The sequence below is a fragment of the Malaclemys terrapin genome, chromosome 9, assembly GCF_027887155.1.
Source record: "Malaclemys terrapin pileata isolate rMalTer1 chromosome 9, rMalTer1.hap1, whole genome shotgun sequence".
NCBI lineage: Eukaryota > Metazoa > Chordata > Testudines > Emydidae > Malaclemys > Malaclemys terrapin.
This window is the reverse complement of record NC_071513.1, coordinates 14,847,918-14,862,871: the sequence shown is the minus strand read 5'-3', so window position 1 is coordinate 14,862,871 and position 14,954 is coordinate 14,847,918. Positions and strand designations below refer to the sequence as shown.

Below are 14,954 nucleotides of genomic sequence, written 5' to 3'. Positions count from 1 at the left end.
GATAGCTCGGTGGTTTGAGCATTGGCCTGCTAATCCCAGGGTTATGAGGGGGTGATTTAGGGATCTGGGGCAAAAATCTGTCTGGGGATTGGTCCTGCTTTGAGCAGGGGGTTGGACTAGATGACCTCCTGAGGTCCCTTCCAACCCTGATATTTTATGATCATCACAGAAACAGAAGCCCAGGGAGCAGAGCCAAGTTGCAGAAAATTCCGTCCTCCAAAATAATAACTGAGAAATTCATTTATGTTCAACATCAACGAGTATTTCCAACTATGAGCCATGACTGTGTGTGTGGAGGTAGGAATGAAGTCATTTCACGCAGATAAAATAAATTAATATTGTAGCAGAATTTATTTTCACGCAGAGGTCTATGCAGGGTCTTGGCAAGACTAACAGCTCTATTATGCAAAAAAACCCTTTTGAGAAAAATTTGGTTTAACTATAGCATTAATGCTCTCATTCACTGTGGGATAGCGGAGGAGAATATCCTCTTGGTAATTCACAGTCAGTGGGATATGGAAGTCATAAAACTGGTTTGTGAAATTTGCAAAGACGTTTTCAGATCTTTCATGATGTTCTGGAAAAATCACCTTTTGTGGTTTCTTTTTTGTTTAGATACTACTACTACTACTAAGATGGCTTACACTGTCTTTAACAGGACAGATTTCAGTTGGGGCTCCTTTCAGTTTCTACTGAAATATATCAAGAATAAAGGGTACTTATGCACACTGGGATTTATAGAGTGCCTAACACTTATCTGCCATAGAGGAATTACATAAATAAGCAACAATGATACAGAAAACAAAGCTCCTTTAAAAATTATTCATCAGCAAAATCTTCCAGCTTCTGACACCAAAAAGTTAAGAGAAAAAAGTTCAATTTTTGTGCTGAATCAAGTCACTAGACGGAGTATTATTAATTTAGATTGTGGTAGCACCCAAAAGACATCTGGATTGAGGGCCCCATTATGGTAGATGCTTCAACACAGCGTAAGACATGGTCCCTGCCCCACAGAGCTCATTGTTCTTAGATGTCTTCTTCCTGAAAGCTGGTATAAGTGGAGCTTGACTGATTCACCTTAATTTATCTCTCTTCTATCTCCTCACCTCACTTAAGAGTCTGCATTACGATGTTTTGATTAAAAGTACCATTCACAATGGAATCATATAATATAATATATATTTTTACTCTATCTTATATAAACCTGAAACAATTGCTATATGTCTAGAAAAGCCAGTATACAACGTAAAGACTCAATGCAGCATTCCAAACACCATATCAATCTTAGTAATATCGTAAGAGCATAAAAGCTTAAAGTCACTCATAGAGGTGAACCTATTCACAGAACTTACAGGTGGTAAAGATATAAACAAGACCATCTTGTCCATTATTGTAGCAATGTAGGATTGTTCCCTAATATTTTGGGTAAAATTTTCAAAGGTGCCTAAGTGACAGAGGAATCTAAGTCCTACTGATTTTCAATGAGTCTTAGACTCCTAAAGCAAAGGCACTCAGGCAGTTTTGAAAATTTTACCCTTTGTCCTTTTTCATTTTAGATGTCACATGTGGAAGTTCCTTTGCCATTTCTCTTGGGAAACAATTCCAGTACCTGATGTGTCAATGTCATTACGTTTTTCCTGCCACTAGTCCCAGGATAGTCCTTTTTACATTTTACATAATTCATCTTCATCCTTGGTGTTTACCTCCTACTAATATTTGAACAACAATGGGATAGGATTGTTTAAACAAAAAAAATACTTCCTAATGCTGCAACAAGTGCCTTTGATGATTACATATACAATAATAAATAACTGAACTCATTAAAAAAACAAACAAGTAAAAAAAGACGAAATTCCACATAATAGAAAGTATGGATGCCAATTAAAAGTGTTACTAGCAAAATCTACAAGCTAAGTAACTCTAATCACCACATATAAATTTTGCAACTTGATTGCTTAAAAATTGAAGGTCCAAGTGAATTTAATAGCATAAAGAGACAAACTATGAAGTTATGTTTAAAAAATCACCAACAGATTTTGAACCACATCACGTTGAAAGGGTAGGAAACAGAATCACCACCAACTTAGTATCAGAACAAAACAGACTTGGATTCACCAGACTTGAAATGGTATATTACTATAATGATATATATTATATTATATATAAACATTATTATATATAAATGGTATATTACTATGACTACTATATTAAAAGTTTTGTAAATTAGAGTGGATTTAGTATGCTTTGGAGCTATTAAGCCAACAAGATATAATGAAAATGGTAAGATATGAAAAAAGATAATCATGCACATGATATACCTCTTGCAGAAAATCTTCCAGAAGTCGGTTAAACTTGTCTGCCAGCTCATCTATTAACTGACTTCTTGCAATGTCAACTCTGTTAAAGATTGTGAATTCTTCATTACAGAGTGCATGGTATGTTTTAGAACATGCTTCTAAAACATCCGTATCCGTGTGCTTCTCTACAATATCCCGGATCTGTCGCAATAAGGCATCCAAATGCTACAAAAGTAAAAACAAAGTTCCAATTATATTTTAGTTATTAAAGCAAAGATTTTTAGATTGTTTTGTTACTTTCATGACTGAGTCATACTGAACATAGCAATACTATTTTAGAAAATTGCCAATTCTCCAGAGAAAGCGATAGTAGCAATACAGTAAAATACAAAATAAAAAATAAATTGGGGGTCAGTGAAGACTACAAATTTAAAACACATACCAAAATTAACATTTTTAAATACAAAACATAAAAGAAACATTTTAGATAGTAGTTGAATTAATGGTGGTGGTTGCACAGTGTATCTAACAACATTTAGTTCCCACTCTCACATACTTGTATTTGTACATAATGGTCACCAGAAAAACTTTTTAGTTGTGTTGCGATTAAATGTATGATATACAGGCAATATTGTGGTAATATCTAGTCATCAAAAGCAAAATGGAAAAGCTTTTAAGAGCAACCCCTGTATTTATAAACACACATCAAGTATATTTTCTCTTTACCACCACAGGGAGAAAATGTCAATATATCACCTCTCAAATTGTAATACCATAAACAATTTTACTAATAATAACAAGTTTACAACTATGTAGCTCAATTGACACTTCTCAAATGCAAGTTTTATGTTTTACTAGTTTTAGTACTTACGAAAGTTAAAACCTAATTATACTAGCTACAACTAAGATTAGCACAAGCATCTCTCCCCAAACGGTGTACCTGTTCTGAAATGTAATAACCTTGATAGTCCAGAACTGGGATGCTCTGACATGACGATCACCTGTGTAGAAAGACTCTCCTCTACTGACTTTGGCCAAGAAATCTTTCAAAAGCAAACTTAGGCTCTGACACATTCTAAGACAAATAACCAGTGGAGACCATGAAGCTCAGGCCTTTTCTTCACTAGTGTAGATGCACCAGAGCAAACAGCATTTACACAAGCGGTTTTCACCAGCGTAGCAGCATAGTCTGAAATCTCAGTGAGGACAAGGTCTCAGTTCATTTTTCCCCCTCTTTAATTTCATTTTATGTTATCTTACCTTTTCTAATCGTCCTGTTGTATAGATTTCCAAGTCAAAGTACTGTGGCAGCTGCAACAAGTTGGTCACTTTTTCTGCATCTACAGAATACTGTCAAATAAACAAAAATAATTAAGTCCTACAAAGATTTTTGTTTTGAAGTTATTACAATAATAATCTTAGCTACAAGACCTAGCTATTTATTACTAACACATGATCAAAACAAAAAGCTAAACAAATATCTAATATCCAAGTGCCTAACATTTTGACAACACACAACCACTACCTCCAAATGGAATTAAACTTACTTTTGCTAATAACTGAGGAAGTGCCACCGCAAAAAGCTCTGTAATTCTTGTCCTGTCATCCAGCTGTGTTTTCTTCTCTTTTGCTGTCAGCACCTAAATTATTGATGTAAGGAAGTTTTTATAACTAAAAAGTGACTTTGTTTTTTAAACAGGTTTTGGGACTAAAGTATTTTACACTCCTCTTATCCAGTACAGTCAAAAAATCAGGGCTATAAAAGACCTCAATACTAGAACAGAAAAAACAATAAAGGCAGAATTTAACAGAATTTCTCGCTGAACAATATATCTTGTTTCAAAGTTATAGGTCATACCCTTTTCCCTGTTCCTCTTCCCACAGGTGGATGGCATTCTGCTGCTTGTCGAATTGTACACAGCATTATTTCAATCAGTGCACTTTCCTGTCTATCAGTTAAAGCTGAAATTAAAAAGAAAACAGATCATTGCAACTTGTCACTTTTTCATATATATTAGTTCCATAGCACAGGATTCCTTAGACATCAAGCAACAAGGTTTTACTTCAAAGTTTGTAAGCCAAGGGCTTATGACTCTGTGAGGTTCAGAGACCCCTCAACTCTTACTGATATGAAGAGAAACTGAAGATGATCAGCACCTCACAGAATCAGATCGAAAATATATAAAGTTGGGGGAATGATGCAACAGAGTCATGTGATCTGTGCTGTAAATTTGGTATGCTGTTTTTGTTTTTCTAGTATAAATAAGGCTACACTTGTGTCACAGGAGTGGCAGATTTTGTAATTTTCCTATTTCCCCTCTCCCCAAAAATCTATTATTTTTGGCATTTAATTATTTTTGCATGTGGGCATGTAGATGTGACAGTAAACAGAACTTTAGAGTTATTCACCTATAACTGGAATTCTACAAGATGACCTCTTCGCGTTAGGAGTCTTGGGATGAGCTGGCAGTGCAGCTTGGACCTGTGGAACATTCTGACAGCAGCAGTCATTGGGGCACCCTCACACTCCCTGCCTCTCCTTCCCTTGCAGCTCCAAATGTTCAGAGAGTAGGGCTATAAAAGGTGACAAGGTGTACTGGTTGTCTCAGTTCTTTCTACTGCATTCTCAGGTTCAAAGTTGAAATTAGGATTCCAAGGAAGAGGGGAAGGTAGGTAGGCAGTGTGAATGTGCAGAGTCCATGATGAGAACCTATGATTACAGGTGAGTATTCTTCATTTCTTCTTCAAGTGACCTCTGCACATTTGCATTCTTGGCAGTCTGGCAAACAGTACTCCTCCCTCCAGACAGTGTGAAAGGAGGCCTAGTTAAACAGATTGTAATTCTGCTTCACCAAACTGTGCATCTGATATAGATACCAGTTCTAAGAAATAATGTTTTGTGAAAGTATGAATAGGGCTCCAAATAGCAGCTCAACAGATTTTTAATCTGGAATATATCTAAGGCTGGACATGGAACTGGCCTTTACTCTAATCAAGTGTGCTCTAAGCCCTTATGGAAGAGTAACAGATGTGCGTTTATAACATTCCTCAATACAGAGTCTAAAACCATTTAGAAATACATTAATATACAACAACCTGACCATCACTCTTTTTCTCCATAAGAGAGACACAGTTTAGGTGATTTCCTGTATTCCTGAGATCTACTCAAATAGAAAGCTAATGCTATCATAACATCCCAGGCATGTAGCTTACTTCTCCTGAATGAGAGTGAGGTCTAGGAAAAAATACTAGTAAGTTTACAAACTGGTTAAGATGAAATTCTGTTACCACCAGGAAAAAATTTGGGTGTGGAAGTAGGATCACTTTATCTTTGTGAAATACCGTAAGAGGGCATAGGAGGGTGTCAGAGAGACAAGGTGGATGAGGTATTATCTTTCATTGGACCAGCTTCTGTGGGTGGAAGAGACAAGCTTTCAAGATACACACAGGTCGTCTTCAGATCTGAAACAGTCCTGAAAGAGAACTCTGTGTAGCTCAAAAGCTTCTCTCTTTCACCCACAAAAGCTGATTCAATAAAAGATATTACCTCATCCACTTTGTGTCTCTGATTTCCTAGGAGCAACATGGCTACACCCCACCATTGCAAAACAACATGGGAGGGTGTGTCAGTTATGAAAGCCTGTCGCTTACTCAGTCTCCTAGCAGATTAATAGTTACAATAAAGGCTGTCTGAAGGGAAGTTTCATGAGCTGAGTAACTACTAGATTGAGGTGCCATGTAGGTGTGAATACTCTAAATGAAAGGTAAACATTCATCAACAACTTCAAGAATGACAGATTTCAGAGTAGCAGCTGTGTTAGTCTGTATCCGCAAAAAGAACAGGAGTACTTGTGGCACCTTAGAGACTAACAAATTTATTAGAACATAAGCTTTCGTGGACTACAGCCCACTTCTTTGGATGCATATAGAGTGAAACATATATTGAGGAGATATATATACACACATACAGAGAGCATGAACAGGTGGGAGTTGTCTTACCAACTCTGATGGCTAAATACAATCTTTTGCTTGACTAAACTATGATGAGTTGAGATGGCTGTGATAAATACTTTTACCAATCAGTGAGTCCCAAGAATTTCAAATGAAGTATCCCAGTATGGACTGGTCAGGAGTTGAAGCTGAGTTTATGATATTGTTTGTTTCCCACAAAGAGAATCTTTTTTACTTATGATAACACAAGTGAGTTGTCTGGTTCTTGGAGTTCAACTGAATCTACTGTACCTTTTCTTAACAGTACAGTACCAGATCTGTGAGGTTCCTGTGGCTTTTACTGTTAAGGGAATAGAGTCTGAATTGACCTTTTTGCTCGGTCAATAGGAATGGAATTGCAGAGACAGACAGATAAAACTCCTTGTGATAGTTGAAATAGTTCTAAGAACCACTGTTTTGCCCAAGCTGGAACAATCAGGTTAACGTTGGCTTTATATTGTTCGATTTTTACCTAGAACTCTTTGAATTAGGGGAAATGGGGGTGAGGAAGAGAACACAGGAGACCTACTCCCCCCATCTAGAAGAAATGCATCAGAGACTGATGGTCTGCTCCTGATCTGGAGCAAAACCTCTGACATTTAGAGCTGTCTCTTGTTGCGAATAAGTCTATGTCCTGACATCCCCACAGGGAGAAGTCATTCACTCCAGAATGACCATACTAATCTGCTAGTATATTCTCCTTGCCTGCAAGTGGGGAGTTTAGGAACTGAATACAACTCCTTTGAGGACACATTGAAGTTTAAGTCCACTTAAGAGAGTCAGGAACACAACCCTAGGTAGTGTCAATTTCATAATCATGATGTCTGTATTTGGCATACAATGTTTTGATAGCCAGGGCTGCAGAAGCCTCATCTCTAGATAGGCAAACAGAGCCACATACGTGGCCAAAGCCCATCTTGAAGGATGTTACTATTTGACATGAGTCCTCCTACAATAATTTTATTGCTGCAACCCAATTTTTAAAATGCTTTTCTTCTGGAAGAAAATCTCTGCTTGTTTGAGAATCCAGATTGCCCCAATAAAAGGTCTGATCTGGTGGTGTGTGTAATTTCTTCCAGTTTATCTTGAACCCTAGTGCATATTTGTGACAGAGCTTTTGCTACAACCTCCTGTGAGGATACCCTGATGAGCCAATCATTCAAATAAGAGTAGACATGGAAATTCTGATGTCTTAAATGCACTACTACTGCTGAAAAGCATTTTGTGAATACTCAAGGTGCTACAGACAGGCAAAACAGAAGAACCTTGTATTGGTAATGATTTCCTCCCACAACAAACCATGTGTATTTTTAATGCAAAGGTCAGATTGAGATGTGAAAATATCCTATAAATTGAGAGCCTCAATTCAATCTTGGCTGGATAAAGAGGCTGCATAATTGAGACTAGGTGAAGCATGTGTATTTTGAACTTTCTGATGAAAACGTTGAGGTTGAGAAAAGACCAGCTACCTTCAGCTTTCTTTGGGATCAGAAAATACCTCGAATAAATTCCCTTTGGGGATTTCCTCTATGGGAATTTCACTCTAGTAGTGAACTTCTCATGAGAAGGATCCCTAAAGGGAGAGGGAAGGTTTGGGAAGAGAGACAGTGTTGAACAGAATGGAGTAACCCCGGCTGGACAACCTCCAAGATCCATCTATCCAAGTATCTTTAAAAAAATATATATATATATGGGGGAGGGGAGAGAGAGAGAGAGAATAGGAGGTAGCTAGTAGGCTTAAAACTAGTCTTGATTTTTCGTGTGTCACCTTAAACCTGAGGCTGAGTGGATGGTGAAGAGAAAGATGATGTAACAGATCTTTCTTTAGCTCATGGTTTATAAGGTTTGGGTCTCTGCTGAGGCTGAATAGGGTGCTATCGCTTCCTTCAAAATGAAGTAGAAGAGAATGGATATGGTTATTTTTGGAAAGGAACACTGGTATCCCAAATCTTTTCCTAGAGGATTGAGAAATACCCAGAGATCCTGCAGTAGACCTGATGTCTTTCACTTTCTCTAAACCTCATCTGTTTAGCCCTTCACCAACAAATGAGACGTTTTCCACTCTAGTTCTTGTTTCCGGGCGAAGTACAAATGAACATATGTCGAGTCACCACTTGCAGTTACGTGTAGATGCCACTGCTCTACACACAGTACCAAAAGCATCAAAGAATACTCTCAAGATGTACTTAGCAACTGCCTTTCAATAATAAGCCTCCTGGCAGTGAGTGCACAAACATTCTCTCCCAAATAACACTGACATCTGGACATTACTGTCTGTTAGTTGACAATTCTAATTCCTAGTGTGGCAAAGGAGAACATCCTTCTACCCACAGCATCTTGCTTCTTACCATCTATCTGAAAAGACAGAGAAGACTTGACCTCTTTTAGCTCTTTGGACAGCAGCCTCCACTATAAACGAATTTGGACCTGACTGAGTCTGGGAGAACAAAAATTACTCAGAAGAAAAGGACAGTTACCTGTTCCGTGACTGGCGTTCTTTGAGATGTGTTGCTCCTGTCTATTCCACAGTAGGTGTACGTACTCGTCACATGCACCAGTACCCATACTGGGGGAGCACCACTGTGACCCCTGGAGTGGCGCCTGTATATCGCACTGTAAGGGGAGCTACGGGCTCCCCCGACCCTCGGTTCCTTCTTGCCGGACAACTCCGACAGAGGGGAAGGAGGGCGGGGTGTGGAATAGACAGGAGTAACATCTCGAAGAACGCCAGTTACGGAACAGGTAACTGTCCTTTCTTCTTCGAGTGATTGCTCCTGTGTATTCCACAGTAGGTGATTCCAAGCAATATCTGTTGGAGGTGGGTAGGAGTTCATGATGGTTCGGGATGAAGTACCGCCCTGCCGAACCCGGCGTCATCCCTAGACTGGGAGACGATCGCGTATTGCGAAGTAAATGTGTTAACTGACGCCCACGTGGCCGCCCTACAAATGACCTGGATGGGGACATAGGCCTCATCAGCTGCCTACATCCCCCGAGCCCTCGTAGAGTGTGCCCTTACAATCGGTGACAGGGGAATCCCTGCCAAATCATAACACATGTGTATGCACGAGGTGATCCAGCGGGAAAGCCATTGGGTGGAGATGGGTTGCCCCTTCGGCTGAGGCAATAAAGAGTTGAGAGGATTTCCGGAACTGCTTAGTCCGATCCAGATAAAAAGCCAACGCCCTACGCACATTGGACGTGTGGAGGTGGCGTTCCTCACTAGAAGAGTGGGGCTCGGGACAGAGCACGGGGAAGAAGATGCTCTGCTCTATATGGAAGGCGGAGACCACCTTAGGGAGGAACGTCGGGTATGGGCAAAGCTGGACTTTATCCCTATGGAAAACCGTAGAGGGGGGTTCTGAGGTTAAGGCCCTGAGCTCCGAGACATGTCGGGCTGATGTGATCGCCACTAAGAAGGCCACCTTCCACAAGAGGTGCGACCAGGAACATGTGGCCAGTGGTTCAAAGGGGGGGGGGAGGGGGAGTCCCGTGAGCCGGGACAAGACCAGGTTGAAGTCCCATTGCGGCATGGGGGGCCTAGCATACGGGAACAAACGGTCAAGGCCCTTCAGGAAATGGGAGGTCATCGAGTGGGAGAAGGCTGATATGGCTGCCAGGTGCACCCTGACCGAGGCAGGCGCCAGCCCTGGGCCCTAAGGGATAAGAGGTAGTCCAGGATAAACTGGAGAGGTGCGGCGGAAGGGGGCACTCCCCGCTCATCCGCCCACCTGGAGAACCTGGAACACTTTGCCACGTATGTCCGAAGCATGGACGGCTTCCTGCTTTCCAGGAAGACTCGCCTTACCTGCTCCAAACACCGATTCTCCTCCTGATTCAGCCACGGAGCAGCTACGCTGTCAGGTGAAGCGCGGCCAGATTGAAATGGAGGAGGCGCCCCCCCTCTCCTCTCATCCTGGGAGAGGAGATCCGGGTGGAGTGGCCGCTAAGAGGCGTAGGAGGGGCCCGTCCCAGTGCTGGCGGGCCCACACCGGGGCTATGAGAATGACTCTCGCCCTGTCCGCTTTCACCTTCTGAAGGACCTTGGCGATGAGGGGGAACGGGAGAAAGGAATAGAGGAGCTGGCCCGACCAGCTCAGGAGGAACGCGTCTGAGATCGCGCCTTCCCCCACCCCTCCCCTGGAGCAGAACCAGGGGCAATGCCGGTTCTGATGATTTGCAAATAGGTCGATCTGGGGAGCTCCCCGCTCTTGGAAGAGCCGGTGAGTGACCTCCGAGTGGAGCAACCACTCGTACTGGGGGGAGAAGAACCTGCTGAGGCGGTCCGCTTGTGTATTGCGGATGCCCAGGAGGTGAGCCTCCCTTAGGGAGATATCGTGGGCTATACAAAACTCCCATAGGTTTAGGGCTTCCCGGCAGAGGGCTAGGGAGCCTTGCCTTGCCTATTGATATAGTACATGGCGGCGGTGTTGTCCGTGAGGACTCTGACCACCTTGCCATGGAGGTGCGTGAGAAACGCCACGCATGCCAACCGAACAGCCCTGAGCTCCTTGACGTTTATGTGAAGGGGCAAGTCCGGGGCTGACCACGTCCCCTGGGTTTGCACGTCCCCGGTGTGGGCTCCCCAGCCCAGGTCCGAAGCGTTGGACATCAAGTCTATGGACAGGTTGGCCTCCCTGAAGGGAATCCCTTGCAACATATTGCTCGGGCAGGACCACCATAGGAGGAAAGCGAGTTTCGGGGCCAGGATTGTGAGAACCTTGTTCACACCGTCCCGAGCTTGGGAGAACTAGGAGGCCAGCCATAATTGGAGGGGCCTCATACGGAGTCTGGCACGGCGGACCACATAAGTGCACGCCGCCATGTGTCCCAGAATCCAAAGACACGCCCTCGCCGTGGTCACTGGGAAGGCCATGACCGAGGCGATGAGACCTCTTAGGGTCTCTAACCTGTCCAGAGGGAAGAGAGGCTGTGGCCCTGGAGGAGTCCAGCAGGGCTCCAATAAACTCTTTGCGCTGAACGGGCGCTAATGTCGATTTGGTCTTGTTCACGACCAGGCCTAGATCGGTGCATGTCGAGAGGAGCAGCTCTACATGGGATTCCACCTTGAAACGAGACTCCCAATTGAGAAGCCAGTCGTCCAGGTAAGGGAAGATTTGTACGCCCTCCCGCCTGAGGCAGGCCGCTACCACCGACATACATTTCGTGAAAACCCTGGGAGCCGTGGATAGGCAAAAGGGGAGGACCGAGAATTGGTAATGATCCATCCCCACCATGAATCGGAGAAAGTGTCTGCGTCCCTCGAAAATACGGACATGAAAGTACGCATCCTGGAGATCCAGGGCCGCGTACCAGTCCCCCGGGTCCAGGGACACCATGCGGAACTTGGAACAGGTTAGAAACCTGTTCAGGTCGCGCAGGTCCAGAATTGGCCTGAGGCCCCCTTTCGCCTTCGGGATCAGGAAGTACCGGGAGTAGAACCCTTTGCCCTGGAACTGAACTGGTACCCTCTCCATCGCCCCTAGGTGGAGCAACCGGTCCACCTCCTGACCCAGGAGGCGGACATGTTCCGGGTCCCCCAGGGCAATCGCGGATGGCGGGTGATTTGGCGGGGGTCAGGTGAACTGCAACACGTAGCCCTTGGCGATAGTACTGAGGACCCATTGGTCCGAAGTAATGCAGGACCACGCCTGGAGGAAGGCAAACAATTGGTTGCCGAACACAAACTTTATTAATCGGGGGGTCTCCCTGGCAACAGGCCCGGTGCCCCCCTGCAGATAGTCAAAACCGCCTCTTCCCTTGCCTTTTGCCCTTAGAGGGACTGGGCTGTGTGGCAGAGCGGGACTGCCTCTGAGACTGATGCTTCTGGTCTCTGGGCCTTTTGTACAGGGGCTCCTATCTGCTCCTCGCAGGTTGAGCCACCGGAAGCGATTTGGCCTTGTCCTTAGCCGGGGGGACACAGAGGCCCAAGGTCTGCAAGGTGCTGCGGGAATCCTTCATCCTATGCAGCCTGACGTCCATCTGGTCCGCGAAGAGCGCCTTGCCATCGAACGGGAGGTCCTGCATCAGCCATTGTGCCTCCGTCGACAGCCCGGACAACAAGACCCACGACGCCCTGCGCATGGTGATCGCAGAAGCCATCAAGTGGGCCATGGCGTCCGCCGCATCGGACGCCACCGACCCCTCTTCTATCAGAGCCTTAAAGTCCTTCCTGTCCCGGTCCGGGAGGAGGGGCTCAAATTTAGGCAGGGACTCCCACAGGTTGAAGTCGTACCTGCTCAGTAAGGCCTGGTGGTTGGCTACACGAAGCTGGAAGCTAGCCGACAAATAAAATTTTCTGCCAAAGGAGTCCAGTCTCCTGGCGCCTTTTTTTTTTTTGGGGGGGGGGGTGCGGGCTGGCCCTGACTCTCTCTGTGGTTTACCGATTCCACGACGAGCGAGTTGGGTGCTGGGTGTGAATACAGGTATTCATGGTCCTTTGTCGGCAGAAAGTATTTCCTCTCAGCCTTTTTCGAGATTGGGGCCAAGGAGACAGGGGTTTGCCACGGAGTTTGAAATGTTGGCAACACCCTGGGTGCAGAGGCAGGGCCACGCGACCCGGTGCCAAGGGAGACAGGACGTTAAAGAGGGAATCAGATGGACCCTCCATCTCCTCGGCCTGCAGTGGTAGGTTGGAAGCCACCCGCTTTAGCAGGTCCTGGTGCGCCTTGAAGTCCTCCTGCGGGAGGCACCGCTATGGTGTCGTCCGGTACCGGGGAGATGACCGTAAGGAGCCAGGCACCTCGGTCGTGCCAGGGCATCGATACTGAGGTCAGAGTCCCGGCACGTGTCTGCCAACTCGTGGCCCGCCAATTTGTCTTGTGGGTGGCTGGAGGAGGCCGATGGAGCCCGGGGCGCTCCAGCGACCGAACGGGCCTCCACTTGGGTTGGCACTGATGGCCACGGTGCCCATTGGAACCACTGTCCTTGCCACGGAGTCCCTTGCCACTGGTTCGGCTGAGCACGGGATGGCAATATGTGCCCCGGTGGGATGGCATCTGCCAAGGGTGGGCGGACGCATGCCGAGGCCGAGGTCACCGAAGAACGCTCTGTGCCGCGGAAGCGGTAGGAGCGGCGTCTGTGGCGTCGTCTCCCTCGGGACTGGGATCTCGACGACGACAAACAGTACCCATGCGACGAACTGTTTCGGTACCCGTGGCAGTGACGCAAAGCCCGGTGCCTTGACGCCGAGGGGAGTCCCTGGCATGGCACCTTGACGAGCGGGACCTGGAACGGCGATGTCTGTCCCGTCGAGAGCAGCTCCGGTACTCACGTCTAGCAGGTGAGCATTCCCGGTGCCTCCCACGGTGCCTCTGCTCGCTAGCAAGGGGCGTGGAGGGTCCCCGCGACTCCCGTCCCGACGGCGGCCCTGCCGGTCTGACCGGCGTCGAGGGTGGCCGGGAGCTGTCCGAAGAGCAGCTGCTGCGCACCGAGCGGTGCGGGGATCAATCTTTGGAGCGGGAACTGCAGCTGCTCGGAGAGGTCTGGTGGGCACCCAAAGGGGGCTTGCCCCGCGACCTAGGGTCCGTACCCGTTTGCGAGCTCGGGACAGGCAGAGAGATAATGTCCTTCACAGCCTGCACCGCCTCCGGCGTCAACAGCATCCGTACCAGTGGGGATGCCTGGGTCAACGGTACCGGGCTGCTTCGCTCCACATGAGTCGGAGCCTTAGAGCCCGGGGGGGGGAAATCGAGGGATGCCCAGCACAGGACCAGCCGCCCCCTTGTCTTTATCGCGGCGGCGTTGCGAGGCTGAACCCTTCCCTTGCTTTTGGAGGGAGACCGGCGCCGACTGGTCAAAGGCGCCTTTCTGAGTACCGACGACATGGCGGCCGGTGCAGAGTCCGATCTGAGCACTGGCATCAGAGTCAGTGCTGACTCCATCAGGAGAGCTCCAAGTCTGAAGTCTCTCTCCTTCTTGGTTCTTGGCTTGAACGACCTACAGATCTTGCAACGGTCGCTTATGTGAGTCTCATCCAGGCAGCGAAGACAGTCAGCGTGAGGGTCGCTCCTGGGCATAGAACGGTGACAGGAGTCGCACGACTTGAAGCCTGGGGCACGGGGCATGCCCCGAGCTCGCTCTAACGACTGAAGAGCAATGTACAACGGTACCACTAAGGTCAAGAAGAAGGGCTGCAGCAGAGCTGGAGCACAAAAGTTCCGACTACCTTCATGGCGGCAAGAAGGAACTGAGGGTGAGGGGAGCCCGGAGCTCCCCATATAGCGCGATATACAGCCGCCACTCCAGGGGTCGCAACGGTGCTCCCCCAGTATGGGTACTGCGAAGGGAAAAACTTCCGGCACCGGTGCACGTGGCGAGCACGCACACCTACTGTGGAATACACAGGAGCAATCACTCGAAGAAGAAGCTGGTATAACTTATCTAATTTTTTAGAAATTGCCAGACCAGTTGATGGATATAATCAGGCATTTTTACCAGCTGTAATAAACCATCTAAAACTTCCTAGAGGGTGAGCCCAGAATATCAAAAACCAGATGTATAGTTTCCTCTAAGATTACTATGGGGAAGTTAAAGGTAGTAGCAGTCTGTTCTACACGTTCATGTATTTGGAGCTCTCTTCTGAAGGGGAGGAAGATGACAAACCCAGGATGTCATCTGGTGAATTTTAAACATCCAGATCCATATCTGCTTCCAGAAATTTGATAG

The 14,954-nt window shown here is 46.2% G+C and overlaps 1 protein-coding gene across 5 annotated transcripts in view; it reads right to left on the bottom strand.

Annotated features, from left to right (window-relative positions):
* STAG2 (stromal antigen 2) overlaps positions 1–14,954 on the bottom strand; it is a 177,112-nt gene that overhangs the window by 39,663 nt on the left and 122,495 nt on the right. For all 5 annotated transcript variants that reach the window (XM_054039120.1, XM_054039122.1, XM_054039123.1 and 2 more), the window contains 4 exons: positions 4,156–4,259; positions 3,845–3,937; positions 3,558–3,647; positions 2,319–2,522 (listed from right to left, as the gene is read on the bottom strand). In XM_054039120.1, the coding sequence (XP_053895095.1) occupies positions 2,319–2,522; positions 3,558–3,647; positions 3,845–3,937; positions 4,156–4,259 (491 nt within the window). The remainder of the gene's footprint in view (positions 1–2,318; positions 2,523–3,557; positions 3,648–3,844; positions 3,938–4,155; positions 4,260–14,954) is intronic.